This window comes from Theobroma cacao, chromosome 3 (assembly GCF_053813885.1).
Source record: "Theobroma cacao isolate CCN51 chromosome 3, ASM5381388v1, whole genome shotgun sequence".
Classification (NCBI taxonomy): Eukaryota; Viridiplantae; Streptophyta; class Magnoliopsida; order Malvales; family Malvaceae; genus Theobroma; species Theobroma cacao.
The window spans coordinates 2,424,610-2,452,079 of NC_142641.1; the positions used below are offsets into that span (position 1 = coordinate 2,424,610).

The 27,470-nt window shown below is 34.1% G+C and overlaps 3 protein-coding genes and 1 pseudogene across 3 annotated transcripts; 3 read left to right on the forward strand and 1 right to left on the reverse strand.

The window, feature by feature from the left end:
* The first annotated feature begins 5,528 nt into the window (after positions 1–5,528).
* LOC148763454 (cytochrome P450 CYP736A12 pseudogene) lies at positions 5,529–6,149 on the forward strand (annotated as a pseudogene).
* A 3,165-nt stretch (positions 6,150–9,314) lies between these two features.
* Positions 9,315–11,457, forward strand: LOC18604104 (cytochrome P450 CYP736A12-like). Its single transcript, XM_018116962.2, has 2 exons — positions 9,315–10,023; positions 10,411–11,457. The coding sequence occupies exons 1-2, from the start codon at positions 9,328–9,330 to the stop codon at positions 11,248–11,250; spliced, it is 1,536 nt and encodes a 511-aa protein (XP_017972451.2). The 5' UTR covers positions 9,315–9,327; the 3' UTR covers positions 11,251–11,457.
* Positions 11,458–12,376: 919 nt separating this feature from the next.
* LOC18604105 (Eukaryotic aspartyl protease family protein) lies at positions 12,377–18,763 on the forward strand. Its single transcript, XM_007036438.3, has 9 exons — positions 12,377–13,184; positions 13,965–14,082; positions 14,786–15,015; positions 15,122–15,361; positions 15,957–16,110; positions 16,210–16,295; positions 17,734–17,848; positions 17,942–18,014; positions 18,517–18,763. The coding sequence occupies exons 1-9, from the start codon at positions 12,589–12,591 to the stop codon at positions 18,633–18,635; spliced, it is 1,731 nt and encodes a 576-aa protein (XP_007036500.3). The 5' UTR covers positions 12,377–12,588; the 3' UTR covers positions 18,636–18,763.
* Positions 18,764–19,381: 618 nt separating this feature from the next.
* LOC18604106 (uncharacterized) lies at positions 19,382–27,368 on the reverse strand. The gene is made up of 13 exons (XM_007036440.3): positions 27,208–27,368; positions 26,404–26,818; positions 25,563–25,809; positions 24,772–24,884; positions 23,808–23,887; positions 23,367–23,508; positions 23,166–23,246; positions 22,430–22,534; positions 21,274–21,456; positions 20,753–20,845; positions 20,495–20,634; positions 20,337–20,403; positions 19,382–19,703 (listed from the first exon to the last, which is right to left on the reverse strand). The coding sequence occupies exons 2-13, from the start codon at positions 26,794–26,796 to the stop codon at positions 19,584–19,586; spliced, it is 1,764 nt and encodes a 587-aa protein (XP_007036502.1). The 5' UTR covers positions 26,797–26,818; positions 27,208–27,368; the 3' UTR covers positions 19,382–19,583.
* Between the last annotated feature and the right edge of the window lie 102 nt (positions 27,369–27,470).

Genomic DNA, 27,470 nt, shown 5'->3' on the forward strand with positions numbered 1-27,470 from the left:
TAGGAATTTTAAGGTGAGATTAAGAGTTTCACAGTTCATGGATGACTTAAAATGGTAATTTGGAGTTTGAGGATCAATTTGGAGTCGAATCGGAATTTTCACTAACTAGGGGCAAAATGGTCATTTGCCACTTGGGGACAAAATGGGAATTTTAGAAAAGATTTTTTTGACCCCATTTGACTTATTGGAGTATAATTTGACTTATTTAAGTATGATTTGAGGTTTAGAAGTGAAAAATTTTAATTTCGGTATAATTTGGAGTATAGGGGTAAAATGGTAATTTTACCACCTCAGGGGCAAAATTGTAATTTTCCACCACCAGGATATTTTTTCCAGCACATGGTCTTCCTTTGTCTTCATCTTTGACCCTTGACTAAATATGTGGTGGAGATAAAATGTTTAAATTTTTAAAATTTTAAAAACGGGCCAATGACATAATGCCATGTGTCATGCCTTTATTAATTTATTATTTTCCTTTTTAAAAGGCACAAAATCAGCCCATCTTCCACCCCATGGCCGGCCAAACCAGCAAGAAGAGAGAGAAAATAAAAACAAAACCCTAGAGAGAGAAAATCAAAGAAAAAGTGTGAATTTTTCAAGGAAATTAAGTGAAAAAGGTGAGATTTTTTCTATTAAGCTTGAGTTTTCTTATTCCCAAGCATTTCTCTTTATTTTCCATGATTAAATTACATGTTTTCATGATGAATTCAATTCTGAAAAAATGGGTTAGGAGAGAGAAAGTTGTTGGATTTATTTGATTTTTATTTATGTTAGTGTTTTTAGTTAGTTTAGCATATTTAGAAACAAAACAACAAGAAAAGAATTTATTTTCTTCCCCAACCATTAATGGTTGAATTTACCTTGTAGTGAGTGAGGATGAGTTTGATTTTATTCTAGGAGAATTGGTTAAGGAATGATGAATTATGAGCCTAGAAAAATAATGAGAATTTTCGGAGCAAAAATATGAATTTTTACCCACTAGGGGTATTTTCGTAATTTGCTATTGGGACTGATAATTTGCACCACACTGAGGGACATTAAGTTAATTTGGGTGCAATTGAGGTATAGAAACTGAAAAGAATTAAATTGGAGTTTAAACGGACCCGTTAGGAATTTAATCGGGTGATAAGACGAATTAGGCCAATACCGGGTTTAGATAGTTACCAGTGCATTTTTGCATTCCATATCATGCATTGGTAGTCTAAATTAGTTTAATTTTGATTTAGTACCAACTTGGTGAAACTCTCGATTTTGTACTGTGTCAAGGTGGTGAGTCCTCCGATAAAGGCAAGGAAATTGCATCTAAGGACCAGTAGACAAAGTGCTTCGAAAGTCTGCATTCTAGACATTGTGAGTAAACTTACTGTCATTTTAATTATCTAGGGTGGTTTTTAGATGTTTCATGAATTCTATGAAAAAAAGAATTTAAAAAGGTAAATTTTCATGTTTTATGAATAAATGAGTTTCAATGAAATTAATTTATAAATTGTTTTGGAATTAATAATGATTTTGAAAAATAGAGTACACGGAGACTGTTAATTGTGACAATTTGATTGTTTAAATTGACTGGCTTATGATAAATCGAGCATGATTGGCTAGTTGGCAATTGTATTGAAATGCGAATTGTTTGGTTGCCTTGAAAAAAAAACTGCGAATTACAAAATTGTCATATCATGTTATTGAATTTTATTATATGGTGGATTATTTATTAATTAATCACTGCAGTAGGGGGTTTCTGTGGACCAGCCTTTTAGAGGGGCACGGTAAACCCCATTATATTCTTACCTCGAACGGAGAGGCGCGTAGGGTATCTCCTGGGGTAAAGTTTAGGGTTCACTTCACGCTAAACCACCACGTGAGGGGGAACTCAGCCAACGCCAAGGAACGGTTATGTTTTCAAAACAAAAACATGATTTATGTGAAATGTGAATTTTAATAGCCTTGGCGGTCTCGATAGGATGTCTCGGCCAAGGTGTCCCCGAGAATGGATTTATGGCACAAGCCTAGATTTTTATGAGATTCATAAGCCTCTTTACGTGTTTTGAACAAAATGTGTTCTAATGCTATAACCCAATTTATGATGATTTACTTTATTGTCTCCATGTACTCAACTCTAGATGTTTATGATGATGTTTGTTTACTCATTGGGATTTTATAATCTCACCACCCTCCTTTCCACCCATTTCAGGTTCAGTATAGACTGTAGATAGCTGATCTTATCGAGGACTACAGTAAGATCTGCATTTTCCAAACCGTAGGTTCACAGTCCTCTTTACTTTTGTTTATTCGGGGGCACTCTTGTTATTGTAAATTAAATTAAATATTTTGGCTTACTGTATTTAAGTATGTATAAATTTATTTAGCTTTTACGCTATAAAAATTATTCACGTATAACTCTATAAATATTATTTTATAAGAAAATAGGATATTTTACTTAATATTTCTTTTATTCTCTTATTATATTCAAATAACCATAATTTCGTTTTAAATGAAGATTTTAGACTTTTAAACTCATTTTGAATATGAATTATGTGTTTTGTACTTGTATATTACGTTTTAGCCAGTTTCGAAATTTTTGAGAAAAATGACCAAAATACCCCTTTGAGACGAAAAATTAATATTTTATTTGTTTAAAGTTGGAAACAGCTTAAAATCTTTTAGAACACGATATTTGACAATGGTTGCTCACAAGGGAACAAAGAAACTGATAGTAAAGCCTTACGGGGTTTCGGGTTGACATTTCGGGCAATAAGTGTCTACCGGGACACCGCGGCGGTTGTCACGGGCTCGAGGGGAGTACCGGGTCGTGACAGGGTATGTACCCATAATCGTGGTATCATCACCTCAAGCCGCAGAACTATTCCTCAAGACCCATGATGTTGTTTTCGCAAGCAGGCCCAAAGTCCAAGCCTCGGAATACATGTCATACGGTGCGAAAGGCATGGCTTTCACCGAGTACGGTTCCTACTAGCGAACTGTTCGAAAATGGTGTACTCTACACCTTCTCAGTGGTTCGAAAGTTGAATACTTTGCCCCAATAAGGAAGGTGGAGCTGGGGTCGATGGTTGAAACGGTAAAGAAGGCAACGCCAACAGGTGAGACGTTGGACATTAACGGAAAGGTAGGTGAGCTTATTGAAGACATCATGTACAAGATGATTGTTGGGCGCCCCTACAACTCCAAGGATGAGAATTTCAACTTGAAACCGCTGGTTAAAGAGGCCATGCGTTTAGCGGGAGCTTTCAACATATCGGATTACGTGACTTGTCTTGCTGCAGTTGACCTTCAGGTAATCTCTATTCTTTTCCCCATCATCATTATTTGCTACTTATCAAATTGACATTTTAATTAACGGAATAATCATTTCGAGAAATAGTCATTCCTTGAGGGTATTGACATTTGATTCATGGAATAATCATTTTGAGAAATGGTTACTCATTGAAAGTTAAGTTTTATCTAATCCCTCAATTAGGACTGGATGAATTTTTTTAAGTGATATCATAACTAAATGTATTTTGACTTGAAATCTTTAACTTCACTCTTTACAAAATTATAAAAAAATTGTGAATTCATTAGCATCATTAATTATATAAAATTTTAACATAAGTAGTATAATTAGCAAAGATTTTTGACACTTCAGTAGTGTCATCCGGCATCAGTCCATTCTATATCCATCTACCCTTACTCTCGATAATGACTATCACGGACACTTGAGAATTAAAAAAAATGATTTGTCAAAATTACCCCATACAATTTCAAAAATTAATCGAAGTCCCCTCTATTAGATGCAATGTCTGAGGTCCATTAATTTTTAATACTAAATTAAATAAATGATATATTTTTTTCAATTTAATAATGGTTTATATGACACCAACTAATAAATCAAATGTTCAATTTTGATTTTTTTTTATATAAAGGAAATATATTAACTTAAATCAAAACTACATCATCCTTGGCCAAATAATACCAAACATATCTTCAAATAAAAGAGTAAGAATACTAGAAGGGGGCCTATCAAAAACATGTAAGCCTAAAGAAAGATTATCGTGGTATGTTGCCATCCAATGTGCACACTAATTGGCTTCACGATGTACGTGAGTTACAAAGCAATCTCAGCTTCTTTGTAGCAAATCCTTGATTTTTTGCAATAAATTAGCATAAGGGTCCAAGTTAGAAATTTCTTTTGAAATTTTCTAGAATACCAGCAAAGAATCAGTTTCTACTAATATCTTTCTATAACCTCGGTTCCAACATATTTCTAACCCTTGATATAAAGCCCATAGTTCTGCTACTAGAGAAAAGGAAATTCCTATTTTGTATATAAACCCAACTAATTAGAAACCATTTTCATCTCTAACAATACCACCTGTTGCTGCAAGACCTGGTTGTAAACCTTTGTCATTAATGTTAATAGCTATTATTCTATTACAATTTTTCTTTCTAAGAAAATGGGAAAAAAATCACTACTCATTTTTTTTACAACTTAAAATCTTAAACTAACTTCATCCTAAAAAGCTGTTTGACTTAGAAAAAAAAATTGAAATGAAAAAAATGAATAATCTAAACTAAAAGTATTCACGAGACGGGCTTCTCTTCTAGGCCCGTGGGCCCAACTTGATTGATTCAAGTTAGGTTTGGACATTTTTTAAACTCAAGCTTTGAAATATTTTTTGTAATTGCATAAAAAAGATTCGAGCCCTACTTTTAAGGTAAGAGATTATGCACCAATCAAAGGAGTAGATGCTCGAATGCAGCTCAAGTTTAGAAATATAATTATATTATTAATAAATAATATTTTTATTAATTTTAGTTTAAAATATTAAAATTTTAATTTTAATATTTTAATAATAAAAAATTCAAGTTTGAGTTAAGATATTCAAGGTATAACCACACCTAGTCTGTCTCATGAACACCATAGACAAAAACATAAATAAATGTGCATTCAGTTATGAAATCTAAATAAAGTTAAATTTTTTAAGTCAAATTCGTGAAGTTTTTTATTAAAAACAAAAAAAAAATAAAAATTAAATTTGAAAATCTAAACTGATATATAAAAAGATCTAAGTTTATAGGTAAAATATACAAAATTTGAAATATTTTGTTTTGAATTAGAGAATTGGTTATCTTTTTCTTCTTTTACTTATTTTATATGAATTTTGTGTTATATGAAACGCATGTACATGTCTGGATATATATTTCATCGTTTACAAAAACAAAACCAATTAAATAGAAAAAATGACATCAGCGTTCTGCTTTCACTCTGAAAATTAATTGTAATGGTGAGTCAATATAATTAACTACTTCCATTCTCAGGGATTAGCACGAAAGCTAAAGAGGTTGAGTAAGATCCTTGACAAGTTCTTGGAGAAAATAATTGATGAACATGAACAAGCACTTGGGAGTAATAGTGAGGAGCAAAAACCTCATAGAAATTTCGTTCATGTGATAGTTTCATTGTTGAATAAACCCATGAATCCCCATGACAAAGAGCAAAAATTCATAATTGGCAGAACAAACATCAAAGCCATAATGTTAGATATGATTGTGGCTGCATTAGACACTTCAACTACAACCATTGAGTGGGCATTATCAGAACTCTTAAGGCATCCTCGAGTGATGTTTGGTCTTCAACAAGAGTTGGAAACTGTGGTCGGAAGGAGTAAAATGGTAGAAGAGTCGGATTTACCAAAATTAACTTATTTGGATATGGTCGTCAAGGAAAGTCTAAGGTTGCATCCAGTTGCACCATTCCTAGTCCCCCATGAGTCCATGGAAGATATTATGATTGATGGATATTTCATACCAAAGAAGTCACAAATCATAGTAAATACTTGGTCGATAGGGCGAGACCCAGATGTATGGTCAAACAATGCTGAAGAGTTCTTTCCAGAGAGATTCATCGATAACAATATCGACCTTCGAGGACATGAATTCCAACTCACCCCATTTGGATCAAGCCGTAGAGGATGCCCTGGAATGCAATTAGGCCCAATCACTGTTCATCTAATTTTAGCTCAATTGGTACATTGCTTTGACTGGGAGTTGCCTGTTGAATTGGACATGAGCGAAAAATTTGGCCACTCAATGCCAAGGGCGAATCCTTTGTTAGTGAAGGCAACTTATCGTTTACTTGATAAAAGAATGTAAAATGAATAAGACAAAAAACAGATCCGATTCCGTATGGATGGCCATTCTTAATGTTACTTAAAACTCGTAACTAAATGTTTTATGTGTCTACTCTGAAATAATTTTTATATTAATTATATAATAATTAATTTATTTACTTTTAGATTTTTAAAAAATTTTTAGATTCTTATCAGAGCGTTGACAAAACTTAGAAAAAGAAATTTCATAAAATTTCTCGATTTTCACCAACATGTTGAGAAAATCGAGATAAGTTTTCTTTTCTACCTGTTTGAATTTTCATGGTTACCAATATTTAAAAAAAAATACACATTAATGAAAGCAATTAGGTAAAATAAAAATAAATATGAAATTAGAATTTTATAAGGCTAAAAGATGACACATGATTAATTAGATATCAACTTAAATGGGCGTTGTGAGAGTGCTAATATTTCTTTACACATAATTATACTTCCAAACTTAATCTGCTTCATATACTGAAATCTATTCTTTTTAATGATGAGCCTAGAATATTATTAGAAAAAATAAATTCACTTAGCTGATTAATTATACTTAAAAAATATTATTGACCACTCTTGTTATATGTCGATCGGTTAACTTTCTAGATTCACATGTTACTACATCTGTCATGAGGAACCATATCACAGAAAAGCAGAATAGGTCAATGTGAGCACGAGGGGTGTCGAAACAACACCCCCTCTCTTGCTCCTATCTTTGCCCATAAACCAATAAAACAACACCTTCTTGACAGCAGCAGCAGCATCAGGTTCAGCTCCAAAAAACCAAAGCATATGCTTGTATCAAAGCACCAATACAAATACCAACTCAATCACAACCCCGATACAAAGACCAGGCCGAAGCACATGCTTGTAGCAAGCATCAACTTAATCTCAAACCTCACTACAGAGGCCAAGCTAAAAACACATGCTTATAGACATGAAAGCAAGACAAAGTTTCCACCTTCCCTACTTTACATTCTTCTCCCTTTTTTATTTTTGTATTTTTCTTTTCTTTTCTCATATAAGTCAAGCCTTTCTTTTTTCTCACCACAAAAATACGAGAAACAAGTATATACCTATCTCTAAGTTATATACTAAAATATTAATCTCTTTTTTCGCTCTTTCTTTCTCCCCCATCCCCCCCTTTTTTTTTCCACTACAGAAAACCATGATTTTCCTTACCTTAACCCACACTCACAAGGTACCCTAAAGCCATATCCCTCCACCCGATCCCCTTGAAAAACATCATCCCTCAGCACAAGACAAACATCACACCCCACCTAGACCTATTAAAGACCATACTTTCTTAAGCAAGAGGCAGCCTTGTTTATTTTTTAAATGAAATTATAAGTATAATTTAAAATTATAATCACAATTTATACGTCTGACACGTAACAAATAATGATATAAAAAAAATAACAGATAAATCAATATATAGTTAACCAAATTCATGTATAATAAAACTTGAATTTGAATTTAAAATGTATTTACAGTTTGTTTGACTTAATTTTATTTAACTTAAAAGCTATTATAAAATTTTTATTAAAAATAATAATTTTTAAAATTAAGTTTAAATTTTTTAATAAATTTATTTTTTATAAACTCTTTTTTATAGATAAACGGTTTGATAAAATAATCTATATAAATTTTAATTTTAATTAAAATTACCATTAAAGGTATTTAATAAATAATTTTATATTAATCATGAATTTCTTATTCACAATGAAAAAAATTAATTTTATTTTTTATCTATTTAAAATAAAATTTTAAATTCATAACATTAAATTAACTTTCTTAACCTTAGTTATTTTATATGCTATTTTAATCGAAAGATTTGATGGGAGGTACTATTGTGGCTTAATTATTTGAGGAGACTGATTGTTGGCATTTGAAGCAATTATTGATTAATGCATTAAATGTTAAATAACGGATTTGTTATTTGCCATTTCACGTACGATGTTATATCTCTCCTTTTTGTCATAATTCTATGGGTTTCGTGGGAAAGAAATTAAGTGAGTGAATTTTCTTGTCAATTTTCCTTCCCCTTTTTGCCACGATAATCTTTTTAATTTGTTTTCCCTTCTTTATTCTATTAGTTTGCCTGGTGGTCGGCAGCCCTAGTTAGCTAGCTAGGACACGACTGCAAGAATAATTTCTGAAGGCATAATGTTTAATTTTTATATATTAACTTTCTAACTAGTAATTAACTTTTTTAATAATGGTAAGAGTTATGTAGAATTAATGTCACATTTATAACAGAAGAAAAAGGAATCCTATTTCTTTTCTTTTATTAAAGAATATTCATAATAGAAAAAAGAAAAAGAAAAATATTACAATTTTACAATTATATTCATGAGTCCACATATACACTTAAGAGATTGATAATTATAATTATAAAATAATGTTATTCCATTATTTTCTTTTTTTTTCTAAAATAATTCTTGGTACTCTTAACTATTAAATGACTTCTTTGAAAGAGTTCATGGGTTATACCACAATTTATGTCTGTAGCTACGTTTCATTTTAAGACGATGATGAATTTTTTTTTCTAAATTAAAGAAATTTTATCAAATTTAAGAAAGAACAATAATAACGTTGCAAAAGTAGTTTCAAATGAATAAAACGAAAAAAATTGTGGTGGTGAATTTTTCGGATATGATTTCAAAATACGATATTTGTGTTAAAGAGTTTTTTTAGGATTAGAACTTGACTTTGATATTAAGTAGAAAATATCTAAGATTTAAACAAAAATTTAAATTGTTCGATGAAAATAAAGAACAACATAGAGAGTTATTTATAATAGCCAACTAAACACAAATTTATTTAGTGTACAAATAAATAGCACATAAAGAAATATTCTAATTAGACTTGCTTAGAGTATAAATAATATAAAAAATTAAGGAAAAATTCCAAAAAAAATAAATTCTGTCCAAGATTATTTTAAAATTAATAATTACACCATGCATGCAACTCACGCGGACACTAAGCAAGTTGGTTTATGGCGCAATTGCTTGGACTAGCTGTTTGGCAGCCCTAACTCTAGTGTATTTGGTTGCAGAAGTCAAGATTTTCCCCAACTAGTTTCATCTCTAGACTTTTAACTTATCCTCATTCCATCCCTATTTATATACATGGAATGTGTAGATGCAGGGTAAGGACATGCATATCCTTTACCTGAACAACAATGTCTCCTTCAGCAGCAGCTCTTGTCCAAGTCCTTGGATTTCTCTGCTCATTCTTTTACATTCTATCTTACATCTCATCACGGCTAGATGGAAGAGGAAAACGGAGACTGCCTCCTGCTCCACGAGGCTTACCGATCATCGGTAACCTACACATGTTAGGGAAGCTTCCTCACCAAGCCCTTTATCACTTGGCCAAAGTATATGGTCCCATGATGTCAATAAGGCTAGGCACCGTACCAGCCGTTGTGATATCATCCCCTCGAGTCGCCGAGCTTTTCCTCAAGACACATGACACCATTTTCGCAAGCAGGCCAAGAATCCAAGTCGCGCAAGTATTTTCATATGGTTTCAAGGGCATGGCTTTCGCAGGATATGGATCGTACTGGCGCAGTGTCAGGAAGTTGTGTAATGTCCAACTTCTTAGTATATCGAAAATTGAATCATTGGCACCGATGAGGAGGGAGATGGTGAGTTTGTTGGTTGAATCTTTGAAGAAAGACGCAGCAGCACAGAAAGTGGTTAACCTCAGTGAAAAGTTGGGAGCGCTAATTGAAGACATGACTCTGAGAATGGTCATAGGGCATATTAAGTATGACCAATTCAACCTCAAAGAGCTTGTCCAAGAGGTTACGAGCTTAGCAGGAGCTTTCAATCTAGCAGATTATGTACCTTTTCTTGGTGCTCTCGACCTACAGGTATAGGATTTTACCCGTAATGATATCAACCAAGGCTCCTATGAATCACTATTTGTTTTTGCAAAGTACGGCTTATTGAAAGTAAACAACTTTTTACTTTTTCCCTTTGCATCACATGCCTTTTCACTCGAACCATTCCTTTCTTCCTTCTTCCATATAATTCTGCCTAACCCCGAAGACATGAGAATGCTATACTCTGCATGCCAGGTTCAGTATAAACCTAGTTCCATCAAAAGGCCAGCTGTTAGTGTCATTCTTTGTTTTCACTGCAATCAAAAATTTTAAACCATAAAAACAAGCAAACAAAATTACTTAGCTATGGGGCTTTCATTGAACTAAAAAACTCATGAAACTGAATGCTCTTGATAATCATTGTCTATTATGTAGGGACTCAGACCACGAATAAAGGCAGCCAGTGGAGCACTCGACAAAGCCCTCGAGAACATCATTGACGAGCATGAGCTGAAGAATATTCATGAACAGCAAAAGCAACAGAGGGATTTCGTCGATCTGATGCTTACCATGTTAAATCAACCAATGAATCCCCATGATGATCCAATGTATATAGTTGATCGAACAACCATCAAAGCTATCATAGTAGACCTAATTACAGGTGGCTTGGACACTACAACCACCACAATCGAGTGGGCAGTAACGGAACTCATAAGGAACCCCAGGGCAATGCAACACCTCCAACGAGAGTTACAAAGCTTTGTTGGGATTTATAGAACGGTGGAGGAAATTGATTTGCCAAAACTAACATACTTGGACATGGTTGTGAAGGAAACTCTAAGGCTTCATCCAGTTGCACCTTTGTTAGTTCCACATGAGTCCATGGAGGATACAACCATTGATGGATATTACATACCAAAAAAGTCGAGGATCTTAGTGAATGTTTGGGCAATCGGGCGAGACCCTGATGTTTGGTCCAACAATGTTGAAGAATTCTTTCCAGAAAGGTTCATTGATAGTAATATAGACCTTCGAGGACTTGATTTTGAGCTCATCCCATTTGGAGCAGGCCGTAGGATGTGCCCAGGAATGAAATTAGGCCTAACTACTGTGAAATTTGTTCTAGCTCAATTGGTGCATTGTTTTGATTGGGAGCTGCCTGATGGCATGTTGCCTGAAGAACTGGACACCAGTGAGAAATTTGGTCTTTCATTGCCGAGAAGCAGTCACCTCTATGCCAAACCAATCTATCGCCTGCTTGAGAAAAGTATGTGAAGTACAGCACCAACTCGAAAGCACATATGGCCAATTGAGTTTCTTCTTGGATGCCTCTGCAGATGAAGAATAAGAGAGGGGCTTGAGAGAAGCCCGGTAGAAATCAGAAATTCTATACCTTTAAGATTTAGAATTTAGAATTTAAAGTTTATAATTTATGATTCAGAGTTTAAAATATAAAGTTTTAAAAATAAAAGGCTTTTTGGTTGAAAGTGTAAAATTAGATATATAATGTAAAATTATAAGAAGAGACATCAAGTATGAACAAAAAATTTCCATTTCGTAGAAGAAAATTTAAAGAGAAAAATTACCAAGAAATATGAAGTGATTAAAACTTAATGCATCCAAGGACTATGAAGTTAAGGTTTTGTATTACTCTTTCCAACTTTAATGAAAGTTTAAAAAAAAAATTATATTGATTTTAGGGTATATTAAAATTATAAATTTTTTATAAAAATGATTTTTAATAGTTTTTATTATTAAAAAGTAAAAACAAATCAAGAAAAATAATTTTGAAATATTTAAAAAAATATTAGGTATCAGAAAAAAAAAAGAAAATATACTCCTATATATGTATCGAAAATCTAACCATACAAAATCAAAATTCACTTTACAAAGTCAAGAATTAAAACCTAGTAATTAACACAAAATCCAAAGCACAACCCAAATCTAAATTGATTGAAACTCAATATGATTATGATTCAAGATAGCCCAAATTTAAATTAAGTTAAATTAAAACTTAAATTGAGCAAAATATTTATTCTTTTCATTTTACATTTCACTTAAATTAAAATAAAATTATTATTAGAAGTGAATTAAACTCACACTTGATCTCAATTAAAAAGACAATAATCCAAGTTTGAAACTCAAAGCCAAAATAATCCAAATGGAAAATGATACAATTTCAAAATTATGATAACAAAGTGAAATTATAAAAAAAAAAATCATATTTTTTGAAATAGATGAACCTCAATAATCTGTGTTCTTGCATCTGTCACAATTACTTGTAAACAACAGAAGGAAAGAAACTGTTTCCAATGAATGAAATGAAGTAATATAAGTCAAAGCTTAAATGGTCTTCCACGGAACTTTCATTGTTGTTACTACGATTATTTCAGTCCCCTTCCATTTCCACGCGTCTTAACGTAATTTTACATTGACTTGTTGTTAGCATAGAGAGTGACTTTCTTTGAAGTATTCCTACATCTCCAAATTCAACCCCATGGAGAAGATTCATCCTTCATAGCAGATAGATAGTTGTATCTTGAAATCCCAGCACCCCAAACTCTCAATTTCTCATCTAATCATAGAGGGGGAGGGAGAGAGAGAGAGAGAGAGATGGATTCTGATGAAAGGCCACAGCAAGTAACAGGGGTAGTTATAATAACTCTTCCACCATCTGACAACCCTTCTTTAGGCAAAACAATCACAGCTTTTACTCTTACTAATGATGTTTTTCCTCAATCTCACCAAACCCAACAACGCCAACAACAAGAAGAAGAACAGACTTTGCCAACAACCCAGATTCTAACACCAGCTCCACCTTCAGCACAAAACCCTCAACGTGGATTCTCATTCTTGGGACTCTTTTCTGATAACCCAAGAAAGCTATTAGGCTTTCTGGGTATCTCCCTTTTCGCTCTTCTTCTTTACAGTTCTGCTTTCTCTAATACTTTTGTAGAATTAAGGAATTCCAACAATGATGATGATGAAAAGCCACAGTCTTTTATCTTCCCTTTGTATCATAAACTGGGGGCTGATTTGGAGCTCAAGTTGGGGAGATTTGTGGATGTTGATAAGGAGAATTTGGTAGCTTCAGTTGAAGGTGGTGCAACAGGAACTCAGAAGATCAACAAATTGGTGGCTTCTAATGCTGCTGTAATTGATTCATCCGGTACTATTTTGCCTGTTAGGGGCAATGTTTATCCGGACGGGTATGCATTGTGTAACTCTTGCTACTTCTCTAACTTATTTCTTTATGTTTTTGTCTTAGAAACTTGAGAGATAGATGTCCATTTTATAGCAATTCAAGTTTTTGCTTGTTGTGCTACTTGTGGTAAGGTGCAAATTGTGAAGCCTTAGAATCTGTGTTGGATAATTGCAGACAACTTTATATGTTACTTTGTTTTTCATTTGAGAGCCATGGATACCAATGTAATTGCCTTACTCCATATCATTAGATTACTTTTGTTGGATTCAGTCATTAGGGGAATTGTAAGAATGCTTCCTCCTTCCATATCTATAATAATTATTCACTGTTTTGATAAGCAGTATTTTGCATTTTCAACACTAAATAGAAGTAATGTTGACATGCTTTCTCTTTTTAAAATTTCCTGCATAAACTCTTTACCATTTGTTTTAACCTGTCTTCTGCAACTACAATTTAGAAAGATGGTTATATAAGTGCTCAAACCAATTGCAGAGCATGTTTGGGCATTTCTGTTGCAAAGATAGAAACAGTGGCATTAGTAATAGATCCTGCAGTTCAGAGATAATGCTTGTCTTGAAGAGTTACCATTCACTGAAAGATTAGAAAAGAAAATATTTCTGCAATGATAGTGCTTGTGTAGTTCCATCAAAGATTGACTACAGAGATACAAAATGGGGGTGATTGTGGGTTTTGTAATATGTTGTCAACTACCCAATGTTAGAAGTAACTTGTATCATATGCTTAATGTTTCATTTTCTTAACTAGGATTTTAATAATGTTACAGATTGTACTTCACATACATGCTTGTTGGGAATCCGCAAAGACGTTATTTTCTTGATATTGATACTGGAAGTGACTTAACATGGATACAATGCGATGCTCCTTGCTCCAGTTGTGCCAAGGTAACACATTTCTCACTACTTACTAGTCTTTATGGTTGTGAATATACTGATGGGATCTGTAAGTGACCATTAGTAATCATTCTAGAAGCATATTGCTAGCTGATAAACAAATGCCTCATTGCTCCTTGGCTTATTGAGTCTAATAGTATTTTTAAACTCTTTCACAAATTTTCATCCTTCCTTTTGTTTATTGAGCAGATATACCAAAGAAATATATTTATCCTGCTTTTCCCTCTTTCACCTCTCCTTTCCCTTTTTTTGTCAGGGCTTTTAGTTTGTTTGGTTTGGTTAACAGTGTTAAAAATCTCTTTAATATCTCTTTTACTACAAGAGGGGAATGTTAAGCTTCACACTTAGGACCTCTACCAAATCCCCCACTCATCTCAAAATGGTATCTTACATGATTGTATTTCTTGAATTTTCCTTTAATTGACCATAGGGCTAGAAGGCAAGTATTGCAATATATTAACAAAATGGAAGTGTTAGCGATTTCTGTCAATTTTATTATTAAAAGTGTACCGTCACTACATTGAGCAAAGAAAACACTTAAAACAAATTTTAGATGGAGGGAAAATAAGCTTTTATTAATATAATGCCATCAGAGAAGAACAGACCCTGTAAATGATGTAATTCAGCCTTTTCTTTTTTTTTATCATTCTGGCGATAGGGATCATCTATACTCTAACGGATACAGTTGATGTAGGGAGCAAATCCTCTATACAAACCCACAAGAGTAAATATTGTAGCGTCCAAGGACTTGATGTGCACTGAGGTACAGAAGAATCAAAAGCCTCAAAATTGTGAAACCTGTCAACAGTGTGACTACGAGATTGAATATGCTGATCGTAGCTCCTCCCTGGGGGTTCTTGCAAGAGATGAACTTCACCTAGTGACTGCAAATGGATCAACTACCAACTTAGATGTTGTTTTTGGGTAACAATTCTCACAAAACTTCCTATACGTACTGGACTGCTGAGTATTTTATCTATCAATTCTTCCAGCCAATGTGTGAATAAATTTTTTATTTATTTGTCTTCAGGTGTGCATATGATCAGCAAGGCATACTTTTGAACACTCTGTCAAAGACAGATGGAATTCTTGGACTAAGCAGGGCTAAAGTTAGTCTGCCTTCTCAATTGGCAAGCAAGGGAATCATTAACAATGTGGTCGGTCATTGCCTTGCAACAGATGTTGGTGCTTCTGGATATATGTTCTTAGGTGATGATTTTGTACCAAACTGGGGCATGTCATGGGTCCCTATGCTTGGAAGCCCTTCAACGTAAGTAGAAATCTCTGGAAATTTGCTTCTTGTTTGTGATTCCTTGAGGCATTTACTAGTTTTCAATGTCGACATGGGAAATTCATATCTGAAGGATTCAGATAGTACAGAATGATCTTTTGATTTGTAATTTTTTGCAGAAATGATTTAATTCAATGTTTTTTGACAAGGCCAAAAAAACAAAGGGCAGAAGTTGATGCTAAATTTCAACCTAATCTACAAAAGCCTATCCACCTTAACTATTCCACTCTTCAGTACTTAGTAAGAAAGGTTATTTTTGGATATATATATCCTTACAATGATAGATGCTATTTAATATACATGTCAAAATCAGCTTCTGCCCTAGTTTTGACCAGTTTCTTGGAAAAGCTTTGTGCAGTCACTTGATTTAACAATTTCTGCATCATGTATGTTTGCCAATCATTGCCCCTCCTTCCTTCATTTATTCTCTTCTCCTAAATTTTTGCATCATGTATATTTGCCAATCATTGCCCCTCCCTTCTCCATTTGTTTTCTGCAATTCCTCATCCTGCTGTTTAGGTCCACTTCAGCTTTGACTTCTTACTTCTATTTCTTGATTTTATCTTACCTTCAGAGAATTTTACCACACACAAATTGTGAAACTCAATTATGGAAGTAGCTCCCTCAGTTTAGGCAGACAACATAGCAGCATTGGAAGAGTTGTGTTTGACAGTGGCAGTTCTTATACGTACTTCATGAAACAAGCATATGCCGAATTGGTTGCTTCTGTATGCATTTCCATCTTGAGCTTGATTGAAAGTTATATAGTCGTTTTTTTTAGAAAGGATTGCCAACTGATGATATCAACTATTTGATGCTTGATGCAGCTTAGCGAGGTTTCCGAGGTGGGATTTATCCAAGATGTAGCAGATACAACACTGCCAATGTGCTGGCAAGCTCCATTTCCTATCAGGTAGCATATCTGTTGTTGTTTTAGTTAGGTACATTTTTCTCATCATATTTTCCTTGCTGTGGAGAAAATTTTAACATAGGCTATTTCTATTTCTTTTTCTAAGGATAGAAGCAAAGAAACGCATTTTGGTTCCCACAACTTATATTTTTATTGATTTTCCTGTATTTAGGGGGCTTTGCTCAAAAATTTCGACAGTACTACTATATCATTGCACTTGTATTTGAAATGCTTGCGTAAGAAAGGTGGCAATTGGTTCTCTTTTGTATAGAGATGAAATGGAGAGACGGATTTTTTTCTTTTATTTAGTACTTAAACTATTGATTTTATCAAGCTAAAAAGTTTGCACTTGCATTTGCCACTACCACCACAATCACATCACATGGACTACCATCTGAACATGATTATCATCTTTGGAAATGGTCATTCTAACTCTTTTATGACTTTCTCCATGCATTGACCTTTTAATGCTTCCAGTTGTTACATAGAGATAAATCATTTTAGTTTTGAGAGATTAATCTGTTTGCACAAAATTTTGTCTCTCCATACATATTCATAGAGTTATTTCATCATTTTATTCTTATTAATCCAGGTTAAAGCTGTAGATTCTTTTGCCTAGTAGATTGGAATTTGTACGCACATGAGTTTCTGACTGAGAAAGAGAAGAAAAAAAAAATACAATAATGAGCATTTTTTGGGTGGCAATAATTGTATCATTTTGCTCACTGGATTCGCTCTCTTCTAACCTCACTTATAAACACTCAAATCTACCCCATTTAGCAGCTAGATAGGTTCTATCGGCCCTCCTTGGACTAAAAGCAGTTGATATTGTATTTGATACTCATCTCCTTTCTGTGGAGCTCTGCCCATTCTCTGTTACTCATAGTTGTCCCTTTTCCATTTAACATTGTTCCAACTTGACTGTCACTACTGAAAGGTAACATATTTGTTTAATTTTCCCATTTTAACCTTTCATCACAACCACTTAAAAGCAATGGGACACACCAAAGAAACAATTTAACATCTAACATTCCCGTGATACTAACATGCTTGTTTAGATACTATGTGACAAAGCAAGGGGATGCAGGAGGTTTTTTATGTTTGGCTCAATAGTCTTCCAATTCTAAGGATGCTTTTGATTTGTGTTTTGTTATGTAGCATGAATAGTTGTGGAAGAAATATAATTTGCTCTCCGTGGCTCTAAAACTTATTCTTGAAAGTAGTTTTTTCAAATATTTAAAGACCGTTGTAGTCAAAACTCTCCGGCAAGCTTGGTCAATAAATTAATTGCATGAGTTTAGTGAAAAACAGCTGTTTCATTAAGTTGCCTGTTTGGGGGCACCTGATTCCCAGCACATATGTTAGCAAGATACTGTTTCTAATGTGTCATTACTTTAAAGAAATTAACCATCTGCTAAAAGTTGCTTCTCTGTGGATGCAGATCTATCAAGGATGTTAAGCAGTTCTTCAAGACTTTAACCCTTCAATTTGGGAGTAAATGGTGGATTATTTCCAAGAGGTTTCATATTCCTCCAGAAGGCTACTTGATCATTAGTGTAAGGACTTCCCCAACAACTTGATCATCAGTGTACAGGTTAGTGTACTCTGGAAGATGGAAGCCCATTTTGATGTAATTTCCTGTTTTGCAGAAAAAAGGTAATGTCTGCTTAGGCATCCTGGATGGAAGCAAAGTACATGATGGATCAACAATTATACTTGGAGGTAAGTTTGGTACATCAAAACCTTTTAATTCTTCATATTATTTTGGTTCATGAGTTCTCTGTAAGCCCAGTCCTTGTTTTGAGAATGTTTCAATTCCATGAGATCCTAGCCTAATCTTTGAAATCCAATGCCTTCTAATGTACAAAATGTGTTACATCGGTCAAGTCTCACTTCAAAGTTCAAACTTAATCTATCAATATCTATTCCAACCACCGAAACTATCGGAGTTTCTTTGTCAGTTTCTCTATCAGACAAATGAAGGGCACCTTCATTCTTTTCCTCCTTAGTAATTAACATGGGGAACTTGTAAATCTGATTTGGGAATGTGTCTGTATATATGCATTGCCATTCCCTCTTGTTAAAGAACATAAACTGTAGTTATGGGCAGGCATAGTTTTTTGTTGTATTTTTGTATAAAACCCACTTCTTGTTAGAATTTCCTTTTCTTTGTTTGTTACTTTTTCTTTCTTTCTTTCTTTTTTCTTATTTTTGACCTTTACAGACATATCGCTACGGGGGCAATTGGTCGTCTATGATAATGAGAAACTGAAGATTGGGTGGACACAATCAGATTGTGCCCACCCAAGAAGATTCAAGAGCCTTCCATTCGTTGAAGGATAGTTTGGCTGCATTACTGCATTATAATACCACAACTACTATACTCATATCTGTACATTCTAAGTATACACATTTGCCCTTTGTAAATTTTTTTCACTTAATGCTTCTTCTTCTTCTTCTTCTAGACCAAAGCTGCACATCTTCATATGTTTCTTAGCCGTAGGATAGAATATGAGCCCTTTAGTGTCCAACTTATAGTCATCAAATCACAATTCTATCTATTCATTTTAAAATATGCCAAGTGTCACAAGTTCAAAGAGCAGTCATAAATCTCACATCGATTATGTATTAGAGTACAATTAAATATTTGAATATTTACATATTTTTCAACTTATAAAGTTTTTTTTGAATAATATTTTACAAGTTAATGTATCAACGACATCAAATAATTGTAAATTTCATCATCATTGATACTTTTAGCTATAGCAATAAGCCAAACCATGAGACTGAACCCCATCTTTACTCCAAAAAGAAAAAAGGCCCTCGATGGTTATTATGGTTCTTTGGGAATCAAGGCTTTCCGAGATTTTCCCAGACTTTGAATTAGTTCCCTAGTGATATTGGCATACGAAGTCACTACTTTTCAAGCACACAAGTGTTCCAGTGGTCTCAGATCCCAGTTTAAGCTGATATGAATGTTCCCCAATTTAGGTTAGCTGGTTAATTTAATTCGTTATATTTGTTCTTTAATCCAGTATGTATGCATCAAGAAATTTTGGTTAATTGTGATTATGAAGTATGAGACAGTATACCGAACCATTCTCTTTTGCAAGCAAGAAGAGCATCATAACAAAATATAAAGACTGTTTGACAAAAGGAGACTCAGCACCTCAAACAAGAAAATTACATATATCTGCAAGTGAGTTTTCAAATTTTTAAAGGGTAAAAATAAAATTTAAAAAAAAAAAAACCTGGAGGAGGAAAAAAAAAGGAAAAGACTAACGACATAATCTAGCTAGACATCATGACCTGATCACTTGATTCTAGGGCTTGGCCTGCGAAAAACCTGACATCAACATCGGGGTCCTCGCTCAATTCAACCAAGCATGGCCGGATTGTCTTCTCCACCACCTGTAATTGTTCAAGAACAATATCAAATTATCCAGTAACAAAGTAAATCAGTTATGACGATAACTGGCTTCTCCCATTGCAGGACTTCTAATGAGACAATAAGGCATCATTTTAGACAAATTGCATTTGAGGAAACATCAACCGATTAAAACGAACTCACAGACGAGAAAAAAGAAGCAAGACAGGAGGAAAATAAATGAAACAAAACAAAAGGTGGCATCCCTATTAACATTACATGATTTCCATCCGGACCACATTTTTATTCTTTATGTGCTATACTAGTATATTTGGATAGGGAAAAAGAAAAGAAAAATGCGGAGGAAAGTAGGAGGAAACCCACAAAATTTACCTTAAGACGTAAACAAGACATGTTTTCCCTTTTTCTTTTCTTTTCCATATTTGTTTCATTTTCGATTTTCGTTTGACTTTTCTTTCACTTTCTTAAGATAACATTTTCTTTATTAGAAAGAAATCCGGCGTAATCACAATTAAGGTGCTGTGAAACACCTACCACTTCTCAGCACTGAGGATAGATATTACACTAAGCACTTGACAAAATGGTTTTATTAAAAAAAATCAATTATTAGAACTCTACCACATAGAAATTACTAAAATGAGAATAAATTTACTCACAGATTGATCAACAATCGGAATTAGTGACTGCAACACCTTGGCGACATTAAATTTGATGTTAGGTACCCTGTATCATGCAATTTTTAGTCTCATAATCCAAGTCAAAGAATTCAAACAAATAACCTTTCAAATCAAACATCAGGATGCATCAGCATTACCTATCTTTTGAAGCATTAATAACCAAAGGCAGAAGATTGGAACAAATAATCTCTGGGCCCATTACAGGGGCAAGTAGAGAAATTGCATGTAAAATGGTCATCCGATACAGATAATGAGGGTTGTTAATCATGTCCAAAACCTGTAAACAGATTTCCAGAAAAAGACATTGAAAAAACATCTTCAGATATCTCCTTATCTATTCAATTAGAATTATAAAAAACAGGAACGAAATTATTGTTACACATAAGCAAACTAACCTGCGGAACTATGTGCTGCATTGCCCATTGTGGTCCAAATTCTTCTGCAAGGCGCTTCACATTATTAGCAGCAGCATCACGAATCGAATATACCTACAATGAATACCAATGCAGTTAGCAAAGTTTTTTCTGTAATATTACAATATTTGGTTCCTAGTATCACCTCTTTACTGTTAACACATAAACAAAACCCAAAGCAAACAGAACAGCTGTTAGATATTGGTTTTTTCTAATATTCCAACAAAAATCATAGTATCAGAGAAGAAAAAAGCTTATACAAATTGCACAAGCATAATACTTCATGTACATGAACCTAACAACTAGGGGAAAACACAAACTGCTTAGAACACAAAATCAGTAAGGCCAAAATCTAATTGTGAATTCTCAAATATGAAGGGAGCAATTCCAGATAGACATTCACATATATTTCATTATGAGACAATTAAACTGGGATAGAATCATAAAGAAAGAGGCACATAAACTCCATCGCTTTTTTTCCCCAATATTAAAGTTCTTTGCACCTTATCTTTTAACCATTGCATGCAGAGTGCACCAAGTTTGTCATCAAAAAAGCCAACACCCAACTGACTTGCCAATAAAGGTATGTATTCTATTATTGCAAGCCGAACCCTCCAGTGCCTATCCTCTGCAAGCTCCACTATTGCTGGCAATAGGGACTGGGACAGCAGATCAATTCCAATTACCTGCAATGATAGGCATATTAACCACGCGGCATTTGGATATATGAGAGAGATATTCACTAACTTGCTCATAGTAAGTAGTTTGTCCGACCACCGCACCAAATCAAATGATTAAAATAGCAAGACAATTATTTAAGGAAACTGCAGGTGATAACTGCAAGTCAAGTATTAATGTAATCAATGTCACATTGCCACTTCAACTTAGCTCAATTGCTAAGGGTGGGGCAGGGTGGAGTTTCAGTAGAGATCCTAGGTTCAAGCCTCAATGCTCTCATTTGCACCAAAAGCATAATCCATGGCACATAACCAAATCCAAACCTTGGAGATATGTTAGCTGGGAAGAAACTTGCATAATGCAACAGCAACAAGAAATGAACATCTTTATTCAAGAGGATTGACTGAGTATGGAGGAATTTCCACCATACTCATTTGAGATTGACGAACATGTATACACAAAGAAAGATGCATAAACATAGTGTAATGGCCTTATTTAGTCAGTCAATCAATCTAAAAGGCTTGTCTTTGCTTTGATACATTTTAAACTGTTCAAATTGACTGAAATGTTGACAATCTGAATCCCTTAAAACATAGGTTTTTGGCAAACAACTTTCACCAATTGCCCCAGTATGGTCAGACAAGTAACTTCATAATTATTGCAGTGAGACGGAATAGTCACTTTGTGGTGCTTCCTCCGGCAAGTAAAATAAAATCAAACTCTCAAACTTTAGTTTCAAAAAAGGAGAGTCTGAGATTGAGTTAGCAGTTAGTCCAGTCACAGGTCTCCTTTCACTTCTCAATTGAACATAGAAAATATAAAAAAACCTTTCATCCACCATCAATTTCCAAGCTAGTAGTTTGATAGAAACTGTTGGACAATATTACCGAAAGATGGGAAAAAATAGAAATAGAAAATGAGCAAAAACGTCATTACTTTTCTTAATAAATCTTAACTGAGAACTTAAAAATTATAACAAACCTGGTTAACTTGATCGAGCTTGCTAATGATATTCAGTCTGACATCCGGAAATTCATCTTTCAGAAGAGAAAGAAATATGGGAAGCAATTGCTCTATGGTCGCATCCTAACAACAATCAGTGGAAATTACATTATATGCAAGGAAAAAAAATAAAAAAAGTTCTTTAAACAAAACAAAAGGAAAATATAGTTTGAAACATGTATAGCACGAATGTGATTTCAATTATAATGCCACAGAAAAATAGGAAGCAGTGACTTCTAGAATCGATAAGAGACCCAACAATAAAAAATCAACAAGACCTCTAAACTTATCCAGACAACATGAAATGATAATATTTTTCCCAAACGGACAATTGTTCATGCATCTACCGTGCAATTGACGGAAAGAATGAAAAGCCAATGTCCCACATAAGTCTGAATAGAGCTTGTTATTAAAAAAAACACCAAGCTGTAGGAAATGTTTTTCCACTAATTAGGTACCCAGGCCCCCAGGTGGAACAATAATAGAGTCCTCAGTCAAAGAAATTGACAAATCCACATTATACTAACTTACATACTTGCAGCTAACATAAGGATGGCAAACCAGAAAAGGTTGTCAGAACAGAAGATAAACATTTATTCAACAAATTAAACAGTTGTCCATGCCAACAAACATCGCATAACGTATGCCACTTCCACATAAACAAATAAATTTCATTAAAGGTGGACTACCCAAGCACAAGCCACAGAATGTTTACCTTCCCTAAAACAGGTGCCATTCCCATTATAACTGAAGCCAAAGCAGAACGAACATGCTGGGATGAATCTGTTGATAGTTCCTATAGTGGGCAATATTAACGAATTTAGACAGGACATAGCTAGAGCATGATAGCTAGATCACTGCCATAAATGTAGAAAAACCTTGGATGAAGTAGGCAATATTCCATGAGCATTTTTACCTTGACACAAGGAAGAATATGCTGAATTGCTAGTTCTGGACTCAGAATTCGGCAAAACTTAGTTACTTTTCCAGCAGCAGCTATTCGTACTTCAGCTTCATTATCACGAAGTAAGCGAACATATGCAGGAACTAGGTCCGACCTAAACATGTAAACCTTATAATGTCATTTAATGATAAGCACCATCACTAAAAGAAAAACAACATTCAAAGTAAATGTAAGAATGTAACCAAAATCAGTTTTGAGTGGCTGAAGAAGGATAAACAACCTAAACCAATTGCATGAATTTCAGATATATAAAGAAGGAAACAAGCAATTCATCAATAGAGATCAGGAGAAACAGGAAAAAGGTAAAATAGAGGAGAGGGAAAACAGGTATAGCAATAGATGTTAGGAAGGCAACAAATATAATGATTTAAGCCACCTGATTATAGAGATTACCTAGTAGGCTCTGGACCAACAGCTTCACACAGCTCATACAATTGATTTGCAACCATGTATCGGACACGCCAAGACTTATCCTAGAAGCCAAAGTAATACCATTTGAAAACAAATCACTCAAAATAATTTACCTAATAGCAGAATGGAAATGAGAGAAAAAGGCAAAGGGAAAAAAGTGAACTTAAAGAATAATAATTTCCGGTTTCATTTCATATCAAGAAGCAAGAAGAGCTAAATACTTTTGCTGAAAATTAACTAGAAACCATGCAAAAAGTTTGCATCAAACACAAATACAAGATATACTTAAAAAAGTGAACAATAAAAACAAAACTTGTGAAAAATATAACATCTATAACCTTAGAGTTAGAGGTTAATCAATTTCTAGTAGGGTGAATCAAACCATTAGTTTTCAAGAACCTGGTAAAAACTAAACATATGAGACATCCCGATCGAGCAGTACAACACAAATTGAAGGCCCTCATAACAAAATGGACAAGATGCAGTTTGAGATGGAATCACAAACAGTGATAATCCATTTCATTCAGAGTATGCTGCAAATTTTTACAGATGCAAATGGTACTCTGCCAGCAGGATGGCAAAACATTGGACACACTAGTGCTTTTGAATACAGCTGGGACCGAGGAATGCTATGCGTCCAGAAAAAGAGTAGCTAAGTTTCATCTTCAACCTCAGTGTAAAAGCGTGAAAGAAATCCCCAACCTCCTCAATGGCTAGTTTCAGATAGACAAGGGGGAAAAAGGGCCGTTCATAAGTTTTCTAATTGCAAAGAGCTTAAACAACATGTGCTGAAAATGTAGAACTCAAAGCAGAACAAGACCATAAAACAAAGTTTGCCCCAACCTACTCAAAAAGATGGGGAAACAATAACAAAATACAACAAGGATGGAGCAATCCTAGAGATCCTAACATATTTGTATCATAATATTGATCACACATAGCCTACCTGTGAGAAATTAACTATGACAGGGAGAATATGTGCCACACAATCTTGGGATTCCAACAACTTGCCAAGAGCTGCACAACCCTCAACGGCCAATAATCGAACAGAATCTTGATCTGCAGGGATGGAAATATAGGAGAAAAATAAGCATTCAAACCCTACTATAAAGTATGAACTTAACAATAATAATGGAAAACTAAACATGCATTATACAATGCATACGTAAGAATGAACAACCATAGACAAGGGATTCATTTATTCTTTATAAAAATAAGATCTAAACCTCATGAAGTACATTATTAACCTTAGTTGTGCTTTAAACATGAAACACTAGAATAAATTTCACAGATTCTCTGATATAATTGTTTTAAAAGATTAGAGTAGAAAGATTAAAGGTAAAACATCTCTGCTGGTAAGCAAGACTGCTCAAAATATACAATGATCTAGTTTTTTGGGTGACTTCCCATGAATTTTACAAAACTCTCTCTTTTAAAAAAAAAAAAAACACAAACTTTCCTTAGAAATAGAAAGGAGCAGCGTGCTACCATTTTCCCAATTCCTCTTCCTTCCTACAAGTTTAAACCTACAACCACCCCCTCTAAAGGGAAGAAAAGCACCATAAGGCTACTAAACTCTCCCCATCATGAGAATCTTTTCTACCAGAATTGATTAAGCCAAATCACTTATGTTCATTAACGTAATACAATTTAAAGCATATAGTCAACAATCATTTTATCAGAAAAATAGTACAATCAATATTTAAATAAAAAATATACATTACGTAGTCTACATACCATCCTGTGTCAGATCATCAAACATAGACATGATGTCCACCTTCAAATGAGGTGCTTCTACAGTGGCAGCAAATTTTCCTAGATTTGTTGCAGCAGATCTCCTAACCATGGGCATGTCATCTTGGCAAAGCTGACTGTATATCGCTCTCAGTTCAGTTTTTAATGCATCCGGAGCACTTGGGTATGCAATATGAAACAAGCCACACGAGGAAACTCGAGCTGTAAACCACTCACCAGCAGCCAATCTCTTTATGTTTGAGACAATAACATTCAAAAGAAACAACAAAGTCATTCTATTTGTAGTGAGGTAAAACTAAATCAAGTATTAATTAGGATTACAACTACAAATAAATTTGAGCATATACTAAGGATAACACCATGCTCTGGTCACTGGGTCATAGGAATGATCATATTATATATGGCACCTTATCCGAATGATAACAAGCCAGTAAAGAGGGCTGTGTATGTTAGTAGTTTGACAAACCAGCATAATAATACTAATTAGAGACACAAATCACATGAATGATGCAAGTGGACTTTAAAGCACTGTCTGGTTTATAGTGTTTTCAAGCATAACTTGAGAATGATTTTCTTCCACTAACAATCTTTTCACCAAACAAACATTAAAGCAAAAATCAATTTCCATATCAAATTCTTGTAGTTACTTGTTGCAATATTTTATCTCCTCTTTCCTAAGAAATAGACAAGGCAATAGAAATGCTATGTCATGCTTCCACATTTCAAGGATTCAACTTCCCCATTGTATCTCAACAACCACATAAAACTATTCAAATTCAAATCTACAATAAATTTACATAAAGAAAAGAAAACAGAAACGAACCTTCACTAGTGGGATAAATGACTCAACCAAGTCCTGCTCCCTCATCTGAGCACCAATTCTACACAACGACTCCACAGCCTTATCCCTAACACAAGTTTCCTCAACAGTGCAAAGAGTCTCCAATGGGGGTAACAAAACATTAGCATATTCCAGACCTCCAACATAAGGAATAAAAACCCCCAATTCTTCAGCCATGGCAAGGAGAACTTCATCATCATCGTCATTGTTCTCACTCAGAAATGGAATCAATTCCTTCCGTGTCCTTTCTTCCCCTAGCGCACGTGCAATGGTAGAGAGCCTACGGATCGAGTTCAAACGCAGCTGGATGTCTTCATTCTTGAGCTCATCGATCAACACCGCGATGGGATACAAAGGCTCATCAATCATTGCCATGTTACCTCACAAGATCTTACAACTGAGAATAAAACAATAAACTCAAAAAATAATTATCTAATTCCATTTCAGAATTCAAAATTCTGAAAAGTAAAATTAAAGTTAAGAAACCCTAACAACACCCAAGTTAATCTTACACCTTTCCCTTCATTTCCTAAGCAACCAAACAGGAGCGTTAGACAGGAAGAGAAATTAACCACGCATTAATAGCAAAAAAAAAAAAATGGATCAAAGAAACTTCAATAAATGCCTAATGAAAGTGATCTAAATCAATAAACAAACCGAAAAAGACATGAAAAATCTTTGTAACTTAAAATTGCAAGAGGTGAAAACGACCAGAGATGAGATCTATAGTTCAGAAAATAATTTTCTTCCAACAGTGAAAAAAGAAAACAAGAAAAATCCAAGTACCTTTCGAGGGTTCGAAAGTCAAGTGCGGGCGTGTTGGAAGCTCGATCTGATCTGTAAGCGGAGAAAGAAAGAGAGACAAAGACAAGAGGGAACGATCTGTAAAAGCTTAGTAGATTTCTTAAATTTCGTTTTTTCTTTTTCTTTAATTTTTTATTTTTGTGATTGAATTTTGTGTAAAATTATCTCGACAGGCTAATAAAGTAATTACATCAATATTAAGACGGGTCTATTTACCCGACCCGATATGTTTTGTTTTGCTTTAC